Below are 15,624 nucleotides of genomic sequence, written 5' to 3'. Positions count from 1 at the left end.
GCTAAAAACTAAATTCAATGAGTATTTAGCTATTAAAGAGTAAAATATGCTCACATTGAATTAGTCAAATTCTAAATATTTATAATTTAGCTACAGTAACTTTTAAAATTTTTTTCTAATTTAAAGGTTACTGTACATATATCAAATACATATTTTATTAATTATTTCTCTTTCATTTTCTTTCTATCATATATTTTATTAATATTAATATATTAATTTGACTTAGTGATATATTAATTTAATAAGAACATGATTATTAATTAATATATAATAAGTAGAATAGTAAAATATGATAAAATTAAATATTTTTGAAATTATTAATTATTCATTACTATATAATGAATAAATGTATAATCTAATGTGGAGATTTAATGTGAATAATTAAAATTAAATTCATCTTATATTATTTTATTATTATATAATAAAAAAATAACTATTATAATGTAGAGATTTATGTGAATAAAATAGTTAAAAATTAAATTTCTCTTATATTCATCAAAATTATCCTTTAATTATAACTAATCTAATAAGAATGCCCTAAGAAGTGGGTGATGCGAATGGTTCAACTTTCTTGGCCTCAAGCAATCATTGATCAACGCTTCCATTTATGCGGGGATGTTAATATTATGATAATGGTCTATATGGGCTTTGATCTATTTGAGATTCGCCCACTAATAGTTTACACACTCCAATCATTGCCCATCAACTCATGCACGTGATCTCCCATGCACCATTATTTTTAGACCCTTTTGCCAATCTTCAGGACACTAGCTTATTGTGATAGGCTAGAAAAATTAATCTTATCGGTTACTATTTATTATTTCATATCTTATATTTTATAAAAAAAAAATTATAAATGTAAAATATGAAAATATGTAGTAATTGATGAATAAAATTACTTCATTTTTTATTAACAATTTTTTCATTTGTTTTCATTTCATCCACCATATTCTTCTTAGTTATTAATTTGGTCAAGTTTTTAATTTTCAGAATTATAATATTCAACAACGTTTCTAAATCCGACATTTACGGCTGGCTCATTCTATCCAATACTAACCCCTTTCTCCCGTGAGCCTTACCAAAAGTCTCCTAGTATTAGGCACCATCGTCGGTTCCACAAACCAAATTCACCTTTTGACTGATGTGGTCATTTTCAAGGCACCTAGTTATTATGAGAAATTGTGATACACTGTAGATTTTCTATATTTCATTTTATGAGAAAATTCATGATCCTTCCTAAAATGTATGCCTGGAGTTCAACAACAAACACGGAACCCATCTCAAAAATCACACGGAAGATTATCTTTTCTTGACATCAAGCACAAGAACACATACAACCAGCTCGACGAGCCATTTCCCCATAATGTATTTTTATATTCTTTGCGACTTAATTATCCAGTTTATTTCAATCAGAAGAACCGACCCCAATGTCCTTGTATAAGTATACATTTGACAACCAACTCACTGAACTAGGAGTATAAGACATTGCCAAGATAAAAGTAGGATACTGAAGCCAGATGTTCCGACATTTGAAATTGATGAGAAAATCACGGATGCACTATTTCCATGACCATGATTCATGAATCCTATATCAGCTCGAATTTCTAAATGGCAAGATACATCAATAGATGAAACCAAATCAGAGTATGCTTCAGAAGCTTTTTTATTAGACGCACAAACTCAATCCTACTTCTACAATCTCAATACCACCAAATTGCTGGCAGAGCACCACCCGCTTCCAACAAATCAATCTAGAGAGCTCCCCGGTACCATCCAGGAATTACTAACCTGTCCACAATTAATTTCCTCCTCAAAATTACACAAATAAGTAGGTAAAAAGAACCTTCAGCAACACAGCACCCTTCTTAGTCTGCTCTGGACTGGCCAGCTCTTGAAGACAAGATAATGCCGACAATAAGACCATAGAGGGCAAGTGCTTCGGCAAATATGAGAATAAGAATCATTCCAACGAAAAGTTTTGGCTGCTGTGCATTAGCTCTGCAAAACACATTCATATACTCAAGGGGCAGCACAGATTAATGGAAACTAATATGAAATGTGGAAGGAGTGCTGATTATAATTTCACTACAAGCACAAATCCAACAAAAGCATCCTCAAGAAGTAATCAAAATTCTAGAAAGTCCATAAGCTACACACCACTTAAGCATAAAAATCAATAATGCATCATAATCCAAACAGTGGCACAAGACTACTGAGTTTTGCAATACATGAGCTATTTTGTATTTTTTCCATTTTTCCTACCAAGTAAATCAGGGTACCTACTTGTTTCAAGCATTAAGTTCTCTGTCCATACCTAAGCTCTGTTTCCATTCACGTCATAAATGACACTAACCCTTAAACAAGCAAACTGATAATCAGTTTATACCTTATACCATTATTGATATCATCTTTGTTGTATTAATATGAAGCTGACATTTCAATCGCAAATCAACGTAGGATCCCAGCTATCCCCAGAATGCAGACTGAAGCGGAGGATCACAAAATGCAAAACAAGGTGCGGACCAACCGCTTGATATATATTAGAAAAGGTCTCCTTTGCTCATAAGTGAATTTCAACTTACAGAAATCGAATGAGAAATAACAACATATTTCTCATTCACAAATATAAGCTGGAAATGGAGGGGTTTAGAGAAAGGACCGATCATAATAATTTGAAAATAGATAAGAAGATACCACTCTGAGCATGATATCATGATAATACTTGATCTAGAATTGCGCCTAGAATAAACAAAGCGATCACTAACCAACATGGCTGCCATGAACTACCCTGTGCAGGCTAGTAAATTTTAAGGCATGCAACACGCTTTATTTACAAGTCATTACTTCTACAAGGTCAATGTACTTCTGACTATGGTTAGTCTATAACATCCAATCAAAAAAAAAAAAGTTGAACTTCAGAAGAGGTGAAGATGAAGACCACCCTCAAAATATAGAGCCACTGCATGCTCTTGAAAACACAGTCCTTTATCATCCTATTGGAACCAGGAAGCATGGGAATGCCAAATAAAATAAAACGTTCATGTGGATGAAAATTGGTTGTGGTTCGTTCATCAAGTTCCATCTCTGTTTCTTTATTTTACTTATATAAAAAAAAGTTCCATCTGAATTACCAACCACTAAGAAAGATAACCACATTCAGCACCAACATAATGTAGACACTAGAGATCATTATACACTAACCCCATGATGACCACATCTTTTCATCTAGTGGTTCAGGAGGAATGAGCCCCTAGTTGGACAAGGAGGTTTAGAGTAGCAGATACAAAGATAAAAGATACCCATCTTTCTTACATGAATAATTGGGATATTTTCCTCAAACCCTTCTATGTCAATCAATTAACCCATTCCATCCCCCTTCCCCCCCCCCCAAAAAAAAAAAAAAAAAAAAAGACAAATGCCCCTAGAACATCTTAAAATAAGGCCCCATTTGGTTTCACAAATGGTCTCAACCCATCTCAACATCCAAACACCATTCAAACACAAACACTTTTCAATTTTAAATTTCCAACTTGTCAACTTTTTCATCTAATCAAACTATCTCACTACTATTCACAAATTTCTCATCTCATATGTGTAACCAAACGAGGCCTAAATATTCTGGATTGGTCTTGAAAATGTGTACTAGATGAAGAAACAACTATAAGCTATTTCAGTAAGTCCTAAAATCTACTGCGAGAAGGTTAGCCTGATATTGCAACCAAACTTGATGGTCCAATGGATAAAATAAGCATGAGTAATTATTAGTCTGAGGCTGACACACAACATTAGAAATAATCAATTTAAGAACCGACCCTAAGTCCCAGAACCATCCAAGAAAATAAATCCACAACTCAGTAAGAAACAATTACTGATAATAGGAACTGAATATATGTGTACCAAATTCATATAAGAGATTAGAAATATACCTAACACCAGCATCACCAACAATACCAATTGCCATACCAGCAGAGAGGCCAGCAAGACCACAAGCAAGCCCAGACGAGAGATGTGCATAACCATCAAACAGGTAATAGGACTTGGCCTTTGGGTTAATCCCGGTACTGATGATAACTGCAATAATAAGGCCGTAAATACCCAGAACTCCAGCCATAACAACTGGGACAATGGACTTCATCACCAATTCAGGCCTCATCACACCCATTGAAGCCACACCAACACCACTCTTTGCAGTCCCATAGGCAGCTCCCATACCTAAAGACGAAACAAAAATAATAAACTACGCAACTAGCACTAAACAATCACATTGTTCCTAAAAAGATTAAAGAAAAGCAATTCCCATTAATTTTTATAATTTTTTTTTTATTGGCACCGGGTGTCAGGGAATAGTGTCCCGACTAATCCCAGGGGTGCACAGGCCCTCGACAATAAGTTTTCCACAAGTTCACATCGGGTAATTCAAGAGAAAAATCCCTTAGCCCAATGGCCCTTAGGAATTGTTTGCACCCAAGATGATTCGAACCTTAGAGCGAGCGAGCATACTACAAGACCAAGGCCTTTACCACTTGAGCCAACCCCTAGGAGTCTTTTTTTTTAAGAATCTTACTTTTATTTGGTTAGCCATAGGGTGATGGGTTCTCTGGTCGAGGTTTTAGATAATAAATAATCAAACCTAAAAAAACGTAGTAAGGCCTACACCAACCACGCTAAAATATGCAATAATTACATAATTGAGCGCTTTAATCAAATCTTACATATTACACCACTTGATCTCCTAGGGAAACGAGAACTATACATCAAACTAGCGTTAGCTGATATATTTTTTCCGAGCTACATGTAATAATAAAATCGATATAAGCCATCCGACAATTCCATACAAAAAGCAATGACAATGGGAAAGGAAAAAAAGAGTAGCAATCATATGTTAAGTTTCCGTCGAAATGACGAATGAACTGAAATACAGTTTCTTTGCAGTTGGGAAGAGGCTACAGGCTTTATTATCAGCCAAACATACTCAAGAAACAGAATGGAGAACCGAATTTCGGATTTCTTTGGTTAGAAAATATTTTTCCCGAAATCAGACAGATAAAAAAAAAAAAAGGAAAATTCAGATCGATCTAGATGAGATAGAATGTATCGGTGAAAGAAAATGTAGGTAAGGTTTAGGGTTCAGTTACAGGAGAAAACAAGAGCAGCAGCGGCGCCAAGGAAGCCGAAGAACGGTGCCGTTTCATCGCCGCTGAAAGGAGACATTTTCGATCGTGGATCCGCAACGGCTTCCGTTCGGGATGTGAGAGCTTTTTTAATAGAGTTATTGGAGCTTCGGATCTTTCCCTCTCCGCGTCCTAATTTTTGTTTGTTTCCGTCCAAGAAAAGGCATGGAAACTGGAAAGAACAGGACGGTCCACGTGCTTTGTAACGACTAGGACACCTTGCGAATCCTATCACTTTACAGATTATTTAAAATATATATGATTTTATTTTAATTAAAATATAAAATATAAAGATAAAAAAATAAAATTATATATTTTTAAGTGATATATAATTCAATTTAATAAGTGAATTATACTACATATAATTATTATTTACTAATTATTATTTATAACTAATTTATTATTATTTTCATGTTTAAAAAAAAAATTAATATTTATAATCTTAAAATATGTAACTTTTTAAAAAATCATTTCTTTCATTTAAAATTTTTAATTTTTTTTGACAAATTGAATTTTGATACATCAATATTAGCGTAGAAACTAGGCATTCCATATCAGCATATAAATAAATATTTTCTTCCATATTTTAATATGTTAATAAAAATATTTATAAATAAATTTTTTCAGAGAGTGATGTTATCAACTTCATGGATTCGCTACTTGTTGTAAAACTTATTACAACTATAAAAAATATATATATATATGATGAAAAAAAACTTCCAAAAGTATTAATGAATCGACAAACATTAATAAATAAACTTATAAATTATTATCGTTTTTATTTTTCTCCGTCGCAGTTTGATGAGGCCGGGCTGATCAGAAAATTAGAAAAAGGAGAGAAGACTAGATCTTATGTCTGAAATTGGGTTTAGGACTTTTTAAATAGTAAGGTGAAATGAGATGAATTAAGATAGTTTGTGAATAATCATAAAATTATTAATTAAAATTAGATAAAATAAAATAGAAATGAAAGTTTTCAACTCACCTCCATATCCAAACGGACTTTAGTATACGTAAGTGTTTGTGGTCTAAGACTTGCCACAAACCAGATTATACAACCTTGATCTTGGCTCCTGCTGGACTGCATATACGTACGTGTTTGAATTAATGTCAGGTGCCAGCATGTTTCATGGGCTCCAAACTGCATGCATGTGATCTATATTAGAACTTTGAAACAAGCAGTAAAGATTCTGAATTCGAAACCATATGATTCTAAGCCGATCCATCGTTCAGGCTCGAAACGCAAGTCCGAGCACGCTCAAATAAGCATGTGCTATGATAAGCCCATTAGTGATCAGCCCGTTGTGGATTTAGATTGACATCTCGTCTCATATTATCTTATTTAATTTTAATTAAAAATCTCGCAAATCCGAACGCAATCAAATCATACTGATCTCAATCCAAACGGCCGACACTGCGAACCGTTCTCTCAGCCGTCCTCTCATAGACGCGCTGTTGTTTGTGTCCGCACAGTGCGGCGCCGTGTGCAAGATTGGAGCTCCATGTTCCGCAACCCAAGACTGCACGCCTCGTACCGCTTACACTTGGCGACTCGTGCACCTCGTGGTCCTGATAAATCCACTACAAATCCGGTGGTTTTATGGGCCTTTCGTGCACCATTGCTCTGCGGTGATGGCGCTTCTATGGAAGCCAGCTGAACTGGACCTTTCTTTTTAACTAGCAGTTTAGAACTCGTTGGGCTTAGTTTTCCTCTGGGTTTCTTCCAAAATGAACTTGTGGCTTGTTGGATTGCTGAGAGCAGCTTGGATTGCTGGGAGTTTGCCTATATTGATAGCTTCCGTGCCGTCTTCTAGGCTGTTTTGGTTTCGTGATGCTCTTTTGGGCTTCGCTAAGCGTGGGAAGACATTGCAGTCTTCGTCGAAGGTGAGTGATAGTTTGGTTCGATGCAAGTGTTTTTGGGTCTCCTTCGTTGGGTTAGTTTGGTTGCAGAGAAATTGAAGGGAAAAAAGAAGGAAACGAGATGAGAATATTGTGATTTGCATCTCCGTTTTGGCTTTTGGATAATAATAAGGATTAGAAAATCAACGGTTGTGTTGGGCTTTAGCTAAAATGATCTGTTGAGATTTCTTCAATTCATTATGTTATATTCAAGTTTCTTATTTCTCTAGTTCATTCCTGGAGTTTTGCTGATATTTGTTCTCCAACATTTGTTGGCAACTTAGAGAAGCTTTACTATATTTTTTGGAGTAATCCCACCCAGTTTTGATGGAAGTTTAGCCTTTCGGTTAGTTATGGCCTAGCTTGTCATTCTGCCGTACGTTTAAAGAATCATACGAAACTTTCTGTCCTCTGTAGTTATTCATCTTTTAGGGTGTGTTTCATTATCAAACTTCGCCGTATTGTTTATTTTATCATTTGCAATGAATAAATGGAATGAGTGCTAATCCTAACGTTTCACCTCAAAGAGAATGAGAAGTCCTGCCTCAATCTACCGTTCCTAAAAGAAGAGAGAGAGGAAAGAAAATCATACTCTAATTTCATCTGTGTTATTGGATTGCAGAGATTTACCGTTCCTCAAAGGTTCTTTCGCCACTTTTATTGGGTGGCTGTTGTGTGGACAACAATCCTGCTTGGTTCAACTTGGATGTATGCCTATTACACAGCTCCGTTGGTTTCAGAGCCATTGCTTTACTCCGATATGTCCAGCTACTTGACTGGAGGCTCACATATTTTATCTTGGTCCAAATCACATGCAGCATCAACAAAACAAAGATTTATGATCTGGAGATCTGTTTTTCTTCTTTTGTTGATGGAAGTTCAAGTTTTGAGACGACTTGTTGAGACAATATACGTGTTCAACTATAGCCCCTCTGCTCGGATGCATATCTTGGGTTATCTAACTGGCCTGTTGTAAGTTTCTTGAAAATCATTAGACTTATTGTTCCCTTGCGTTGGTTGTTTACCAATTAAATAGTTCTAATTTTTTGAGTGTAAGATCTCAGATATTTCTTATTAAACTAGAAAAATAAAAAGATCCCAGATATTGGAATGTAGTCTCTTCTGCTCATATAGCCAACTCTAGTACCATATTAGGGTTGTGATCTTAATTCCTATGGTGAAATCATGAAAAAGAAAGCATTTACCCTTTTACACATGAAGTGACCTCCTCAAAACTCAAACCCTCCTCACCTTTATGCTTGACAGCCCAAGGCTTTTACCATTGCAACAAGACATGAGACATGTGATCGCACAATTTTCCATTGACTACTTAACACAACATGATTGTGACCAACCTGATAAACTTAAGATATTGAATTGAATTGATCTGCTGTTATACATGTAGTCTAATAGATCAATTTTAGTCGGGGAAGACTTATTTTTCTGGTTGAACCTAGGTTTTAAATTCACCATAAATAAAATTATATGGTTCCTCACAACTGGTGAAGCCTATCTCTATACCTAACTAAAGAAATATTTCTAAAGATTATTCTATTAATAAAATTTATTTTACCTAATAAAAAAGGAAATATATCTAAAGATTAACCCTGTGGAGGTATTTATATTTTAAAATGTGAAATACTATCTTACTTGCCAAAGTAAAAATGAAAAAAAATACAAATCATAAAACCTTCATTTAGTCTTTTAGTTCCACAGCGAGAATGCTATTAATGATAATTACAAACTATTTTCAGCTTTTCTAGTTCCCTGTTGTTGGTATTGTTTGTGTCAGAATTAAGTGATGATCTGCTGACATATTTTATTTTCTGGAATCTGGATTAGTTTCTACACAGCAGCACCACTGTCGCTTAGTTGCAATTGCATACCAGAGGTCTATGAATTTCTAGTGAGTGAAGTGGCTGAATTCATTGTCAGAGGCAAAAATCAGATGCCAGCCATTGAAATTCATTTATGGGAATTTGTGAATCCTCTTATGAAGCTTGGGTGGTGCCAGTGGATTGGTGCAGCTATATTTTGTTGGGGATGGATTCATCAGCAGCGTTGTCATTCAATTCTTGTTAGTTTCACTATTTCAGCGATCAGTTTGTTGATTTAGATGTCAACTTATTAGATCTTTGACTCATTGTTAATGGAAGCTTTAGTCATACGTATTGTTTAGGGAACAGCTTTTTTTCTTCTCTATATTTTGAAAACAGATGTCCTTTTGGGTTATTAAAATTTGAAGAAATTGACATTATGGAAGCATAATTCCAATATATGTACACGCGCATGCACATCTATATTAATGCACCTACTTACGTATTATATGTATGGATAGATACGTGTGCTCAAACATGTAGACTTGCAGCTATTTGTCTGGCACACGATAAATTGTTGTTGTTTTCTTTGGACATGAGTACGTTAAACTACATTTTGTTCTTTCTTGTACGCTCTTTATTTGCTTTTCTAGTTCCACTTTCCACATTCAAGTTTGTCAAGTAAGTGGGAAGTGAAGTAACGAATTTGCAACAATATGGAATGATCACTTCCATTGGTGTTGCCAACACAAATGCTCACTTGTTTTATCTTGGATATGCAGAATGAAAATGTTAGTTTGCATGCTGAGACAGCCGCTAAAATCTTCACATTTACTATCCTACTGTTGTTTGACAATGCATGTTTCTTCTCAGGGCTCGCTACGCGACTATATGGAACAAGTTGATGAATATTTAATCCCCCATGGTGATTGGTTCGAAAGTGTTTCATCTCCGCACTATCTGGCTGAGATTGTACCTCTCTTTCTCTGTGTGTGTGTGTTTGTGTGCGCACACATGTATTATCATTCCCCATGCATTGTTTTGATATCATGGAACATCCTCCTATTATTGTGTGCCATTTATGTTCTGATTAAAATTTGAAGGTCATCTACTTATCGAAAAAGTAATTTGTAGGTCATCTATGCTGGTGTTGTGGTTGCCAGTGGAGGAGCAGATCTCACCATATGGTTACTTTTTGCGTTTGTGGTATGGTTCTCAATTATCTGTGCCAAGTTTTTCACAATCATCTTTGTTTTCCTTTCCTTTCCTCTGTGCTTCACCTTGATCCTCATCTAAATGAAGTTATTTTTTTCGTTAAAAGGTGGCGAATTTGGTGTTTGCAGCAGCAGAAACACATAGGTGGTACCTTCGCAAATTTGACAATTACCCAAGCAACCGGCTTGCTGTTATTCCATTTCTTTACTGAGCCTATGAAGAAGAAATTTAGGAGAAAGTTAGTTGGCTTTGGGTCTGTGTAATTACTACCATTAGCTGCTTGAATGAAGGAATTTAAAAGACACTCGGATATCACATGAGTCAAATGAGTAGTGGGAAAGTGGTGATAGATAACAAGGAGAAATCTGGTGAAAGAAACTTGGGGGATTGGTGTGAAGCTAAATAGAAATAAGTTATAATCTTTTCTTGAGCATGGCCCTGATGGAAGATTTGAGCATTCTCTGTTTAAGACAACATTTTTAGGTGAAATTTACAAGTAATCTTGGGGATTCGTGTATTGACCATACACAACTTTTGCTTGGATAAGAAAAGTTCAGTTTTTTGAGCTATTTTTTTAGATGAAAAAAGTTTGCAGAATAGATAGGAACCATTTTAAAAATTATTGAGATGTGTTTCTTTCGAAAGTGATAGAATTCATTGAAAATATGAAATTTTTTTGTAAGACATGATTTTTATTTTATTTTTTCTATCGAAAAATATGTTTTTTAATTTCCAATGCATGTTCCATTCCACTCTCCCCAATTCAAGAAGACGGAAAATAATGTGGAAGAAAATAATGCTGTAACGTGGTGTATAGAAGTTTTTAATAAGAGTAATGTTATATACAGTTGTGGAATATATAAATGTCGTGCAGTCGTTTTGAAAAATTGTAAGATCTATTATTAAAAAATTAATTTATTTTTATGTGGGTCTTATATTTATTTATTTTTTTAAAAGCGACTGTACGGCGTTTGCAAATTCACAATTGTAACTATTATTTCTTTTTTAATAATAAATTGTGAGAGATTTATGTGAAATTTCTTTCATTTAAAAAATATAAAGAAAATTAAGATCCGGTTTAAATATATAAAATAATTTTATTTCATTTCATCATTATAATTTTTTTAAATTTTAATATAAAATATAATAAATAATTTAATTTTTTTAAATATTAAAATAAAAAAATAAAATTTTATTTAACTTTCAATAAAACATTTCATCTGCTTAACCGAACAAGTCATAAATATCAATACAATTAATTAGAAACTTTCAGGGAAAAAAATGGCCGTAGGCCCGTAGTATTGCAATTGGAGCATTGGCGAAACCAGCCAACATTAATACATCCTCTTCAGTCTTCTGCCCGACACTGGTTTTTATTTTTGTTGACAATCTCTGAAAGTTTGAAGCTAGGCGTTTTCCTCTTGGAGCCTGTCCATGCCGGGTTTTCCGTCATCATTGTGAGTATTCTTCTGCCTGAGTACTCTTATTCGCCGTCTCTCTCTCTCTCTCTCTCTGAATTTTCACGATGTTCATACATTTTTTATTTGCACCTCTCTGGGTTCGTGCTTATCTGTGTACCTTTATTTTGGATTTTGTTTTGTTCAAAAAACCTCGACGTTTACTTAAATTCGCCCATACAACACTCATTTTCTTCGGATTCGAGCTGCTGTTTTCTTTGGACTCGTCATTTTTCGTTGAGTTCACTCGAATTTGGTGTTGTGTCAATTAGTCTAATTTAGGTGTTTTGTAACCGGAGTCGTGTCATACAGAACCTCACACCCTCACACCAATTAAAAATATATGATTTTACTCATCGATCCTCATATTTCATGAAATATATTTAATAAAATATGAGGATTAAATATACGAGGGTAAAAAATACAATCACGTATTTTTAAGTGATGCGCAAGAGTGTGGAGCTTATATTTAGAATTTTTCTTGTAACTGTGATTGAAGTCGTAGCTTAGAAAAAGAAACTGGAGTTGGGATTTTTCATATAGAAATTGCATGATTTTATTTCAACTCTTTCAGATGAGCGTTCTCTGTTATTTTACTGTTTCTATTTGTTTCGTAACTTTTTAGTGAAAGCTAAGTTTTTTCCCCACTATATTGAAATTTGATATGTGCAGGAGTTCAACCTGTAAGAAAACCAGAATGCCGTGGGACTCGGGTTCCAAAGCTAATGTATTGTATGATCTTCGGAAAAGCTAGTCCATCTTTGCATGGGTTTCGATAGTGAGGAAAGAGTGAACCGTGAACGTATGTGGAGATTAGTTGGTGGGGCGTACGTCTAAGTCAAGGTCAATAGTTTTTTTAGACTTGATGGATGATAAAAGTCGATGGTACTAATGAAGAGGCCATTTTTTGAAACTATTCTTGTGATGGTGAGGGTTTTGGCAGATGAAAAAAGGTATAAGTTAATGGCGTCTAACAACAAGGATGATTTTTTATCTTCACTAAACACGTTTCTGGATTGAAAATCTACAAAATCTCTGTGGCTGGTGTCACATATAGTGAAAGTGGTCTTTTTTCTCTCTCCTTTGTTTTCTTTTCTTTCTTTCCCTGTTATTGTGAGCAGGGGTCAGGTGAGATGTTTAGATTAGATGTTTGCTTTTGTGAGTCATTAATGCGAGCCATTTGAATAAATTGGACTTTGATTGGTATTATATATACACACACATGTATATTATCGTTTGAGGGGTGGACATGGATGATAATGATATATGACAATGAGAAAGGTAAATGCATTTTAAGGTTGGGGAGTAAAAGGAAAGGAGATAGAGATGGGCTTTGGGTTGAGTAGTTTCCTCTTTTATAGCCTTTGAGTAATTTTTATCCGTGGCAAGTTTCTTTCCTTATCCGAATTTTTAATTTTTTACTGTCCTTGCTTATTTAGAAGGGCTATTCTTTCTGGGCCAATTAGAGATTAAGTTTTGATTCCTGGCACATCCACTAAAGCTTTGTTTGTGCTCAATGAAAATTTAAAGTGGAACAAAGCTAACGGTTACCTTTTTTTGCTTCATTCCCTAAATATTACTGGAGATAATGGTTGTCAGATCATATATGCATGCTTAGATTACGATAAGACTGATAGACGATGAAACTTTAGGGTACTAATTATGAAGCTGGAATAATGGAGTTGTAAGAAACTGTTTTTATGATGCTGCTTGTTGCAGGAGATAAATGGTAAAAAATATGAAGAGGCCTTGCTATGAGGGCTTGGTATCTTCAAAACATATACTTTGGATGCTTGTGCTGTGTCCTTGCAAGGTTAAGGCTTGATTTTCTATTTTTTGGTAGTTTAAATGATGCAGTGGGAGTTAGGCTACCTTTCAAAACACTGCAGCTTATCATATATATATATATATATATATACTGATTTAGGGCAATGATAAATTATAAGATCTTAGAGAATTTTTATAATTGTTGGTTTCTATCTGCTTAATCTTTTATACTATAGAGTTTTTTCCCCTTTTTAGCTAATTAGTTGCATTTAGAGAAGACTTATGAATGGGTTGGTTGCTTAACTTTTATGCTGTGAGTTATGGTTAGTCAAAGCAAATGAAAAGTGTTAAGTCATGGTAAAAAGGGTAAGGTGTTTTGAGTGCTATTCCTTTTTTTTTTTTCCAGTGTCCATGATGCGCAGACAAAAGTCTTCTTTATTCTGTGTTTGAGGCATGCCATTAAAGCCGACTCTCCTGCTGTGAGAAGACTAAAACCTTTGCTGGTAAAAAGGTTTAACCACACATACAGTGCAGTTTTAGGTGGTGATGCTTTTTTCACAATGTCTGATACTGGCTAACCTAACACTCCCTTCCCCCCGCGCAGGGGGAACAAAAAGGAAAAGAAGAAGAAGAAGAAAACACATAAGCTCACTAAGCACCTAAGGATAATGCCCTCTAGTTACATTATGGCAGTTGTAAATAGAAGAACACTTAAAAGTTGTGATGTTTTCTTTTTGCTCTGCCATTCTTATGGTTGAACTTCTTTTCTTAAAAGTTTGACACCAGAAACTAAGTGGAGGCATCATTAGCTCTCTTGTTATTTACTGTTTGACTTGGTATTCAGCTTTTGGTTTCTTTGATAGCAGACCGTGTCTATGAGATGGGAAAGTAGTTGAGGCCAATTTCTTTTCAATTGGGAGTTTGAGAAGCTGCTTGAATCCGATTTCTTCCTTCACTGCTAGTAATCTGGACCTAAGATGGATGATGGTCGGAAACATGAAAATGGGAGACATAAAATGGATTATTACAGAGAATCACATTCTCCGGTACCATGAAAGCAACAAAAATACCATTTTCTGTTGATATCTTTTTTTTCTTTTAGCATACAACAATTCTATATAATTTGAATGGGATAAAAATGAAACTTGCAGTGGAATATGGTGCCCCAGCATCAACTGAAGGAACCAAATGCCTTAGTCATGAATAAGAAGATCATGTCTATTATTTCTGAGAGGGATGCTGCCATTCATGAAAGAAATGCAGCAATATCAGAAAAGAATGAAGCATTGGCTGCCCGAGATGAGGCACTCCATCAACGAGACGAGGCGCTTGCTCAGCGGGATAGTGCCCTAATGGAACGAGACAATGCCTTTGCAGCACTTCAAGTCCGGGATAATACCATGAACTTCCCATTGGGTGGTGGAATTCAGCGTGGTACAAAGCGCATGCACCACCTCTCAAACCATCCAGATAACTTGGCAGAAGCTCCTTACAACACAAAGGAAGCACAGATAACCAATGCCTTCCCAATAACTGTTATAGCTTCTGAAGCTGTCAGGTCACATCAAGCAAAGCGTACAAAGGACAACAAGTCAGTTTGCTCTAAGCAATCGAAGTCTCCGAGAAACGGAAAGAAATTAGGTGAGGATTTGAATAGGCAGGCTGCTTCTGTTGGTACGAAGTATAGATCTGAGTGGGACGGTCAGGATGTGGGCTTGAACCTTGTTATTTTTGACGAGTCTACCATGCCACTGCCAGTTTGCTCTTGCACTGGAGTACTCCGACAATGCTACAAATGGGGGAATGGTGGGTGGCAGTCATCTTGTTGCACCACCAGGATGTCAATGTATCCCCTGCCTCAGATGCCAAATAAGCGCCATGCACGAGTGGGTGGGCGAAAAATGAGTGGAAGTGTCTTTACAAGATTGCTCAGCCGGGTGGCAGCAGCAGGCCATGATCTATCACTACCATTGGATCTCAAGGACTCCTGGGCCAGACACGGAACAAATCGTTACATCACCATCAAGTAGGTTATGGATTCAATCTCTGGGATAGAGTGCATTTTCGTTTTGAGCCTCTCTATCATATCCTAAATTCTACCGATATCTTCATTTGTAAATATTGCTGGACTGAATGGAAGCAAGAGATGGAACATTGATAGGGGGTCCAATATAGATGATTTTTTTCTTGGTAGTAGAGTTTGTACTGATTGCACTATAGATTGCCAGACTTAAAAGTTCTCTGCTTGTTTTGCAGCCTCACCAAAATTCCACCTAGAAATCTTCAGTCCAATAGAAT

General features: G+C 35.5%; 3 protein-coding genes across 6 annotated transcripts; 2 read left to right on the top strand and 1 right to left on the bottom strand.

The window, feature by feature from the left end:
• Window positions 1-1,461: 1,461 nt before the first annotated feature.
• On the bottom strand, window positions 1,462-5,386 carry LOC109006542 (V-type proton ATPase 16 kDa proteolipid subunit-like). The gene is made up of 3 exons (XM_018985851.2): window positions 5,136-5,386; window positions 3,927-4,212; window positions 1,462-1,998 (listed from the first exon to the last, which is right to left on the bottom strand). The coding sequence occupies exons 1-3, from the start codon at window positions 5,209-5,211 to the stop codon at window positions 1,866-1,868; spliced, it is 495 nt and encodes a 164-aa protein (XP_018841396.1). The 5' UTR covers window positions 5,212-5,386; the 3' UTR covers window positions 1,462-1,865.
• Window positions 5,387-6,530: 1,144 nt separating this feature from the next.
• On the top strand, window positions 6,531-10,669 carry LOC109006543 (polyprenol reductase 2-like). The gene is made up of 6 exons (XM_018985852.2): window positions 6,531-7,055; window positions 7,693-8,042; window positions 8,913-9,147; window positions 9,761-9,859; window positions 10,022-10,093; window positions 10,209-10,669. Exons 1-6 carry the CDS (start codon window positions 6,900-6,902, stop codon window positions 10,311-10,313), a joined length of 1,017 nt encoding a protein of 338 aa, XP_018841397.1. The 5' UTR covers window positions 6,531-6,899; the 3' UTR covers window positions 10,314-10,669.
• Window positions 10,670-11,388: 719 nt separating this feature from the next.
• On the top strand, window positions 11,389-15,545 carry LOC109006544 (protein BASIC PENTACYSTEINE4-like). Of its 4 annotated transcripts, none has more exons than XM_018985858.2 (4): window positions 11,389-11,559; window positions 12,232-12,402; window positions 14,193-14,372; window positions 14,478-15,545. In XM_018985858.2, exons 3-4 carry the CDS (start codon window positions 14,304-14,306, stop codon window positions 15,354-15,356), a joined length of 948 nt encoding a protein of 315 aa, XP_018841403.1. In that variant the 5' UTR covers window positions 11,389-11,559; window positions 12,232-12,402; window positions 14,193-14,303; the 3' UTR covers window positions 15,357-15,545. The 4 variants fall into 4 exon arrangements, with proteins under 4 accessions (XP_018841403.1, XP_018841401.1, XP_018841404.1 ...); XM_018985856.2 differs by having other exon boundaries at window positions 12,232-12,512; XM_018985859.2 differs by lacking the exon at window positions 12,232-12,402.
• The last annotated feature ends 79 nt before the right edge of the window (window positions 15,546-15,624 follow it).

This window comes from Juglans regia, chromosome 16 (genome assembly GCF_001411555.2).
Source record: "Juglans regia cultivar Chandler chromosome 16, Walnut 2.0, whole genome shotgun sequence".
Taxonomy (NCBI): domain Eukaryota; kingdom Viridiplantae; phylum Streptophyta; class Magnoliopsida; order Fagales; family Juglandaceae; genus Juglans; species Juglans regia.
This window is presented reverse-complemented; position numbering and strand designations above follow the sequence as displayed.

Excerpts from the sequence above, each read along its gene's own strand:
- LOC109006542 (XM_018985851.2), bottom strand. The coding sequence starts at position 5,211 with ATGTCTCCTTTCAGCGGCGATGAAACGGCACCGTTCTTCGGCTTCCTT. Across the intron at positions 4,213-5,135 it reads TGCTGCTCTTGTTTTCTCCT|GTATGGGAGCTGCCTATGGG; the intron begins GTAACTGAACCC and ends TTTCGTCTTTAG. Across the intron at positions 1,999-3,926 it reads GTTGGTGATGCTGGTGTTAG|AGCTAATGCACAGCAGCCAA; the intron begins GTATATTTCTAA and ends TGTGTTTTGCAG.
- LOC109006543 (XM_018985852.2), top strand. The coding sequence starts at position 6,900 with ATGAACTTGTGGCTTGTTGGATTGCTGAGAGCAGCTTGGATTGCTGGG. Across the intron at positions 9,148-9,760 it reads AGCGTTGTCATTCAATTCTT|GGCTCGCTACGCGACTATAT; the intron begins GTTAGTTTCACT and ends GTTTCTTCTCAG. Across the intron at positions 9,860-10,021 it reads CGCACTATCTGGCTGAGATT|GTCATCTATGCTGGTGTTGT; the intron begins GTACCTCTCTTT and ends AGTAATTTGTAG.
- LOC109006544 (XM_018985859.2), top strand. The coding sequence starts at position 14,304 with ATGGATGATGGTCGGAAACATGAAAATGGGAGACATAAAATGGATTAT. Across the intron at positions 14,373-14,477 it reads ACAGAGAATCACATTCTCCG|TGGAATATGGTGCCCCAGCA; the intron begins GTACCATGAAAG and ends TGAAACTTGCAG.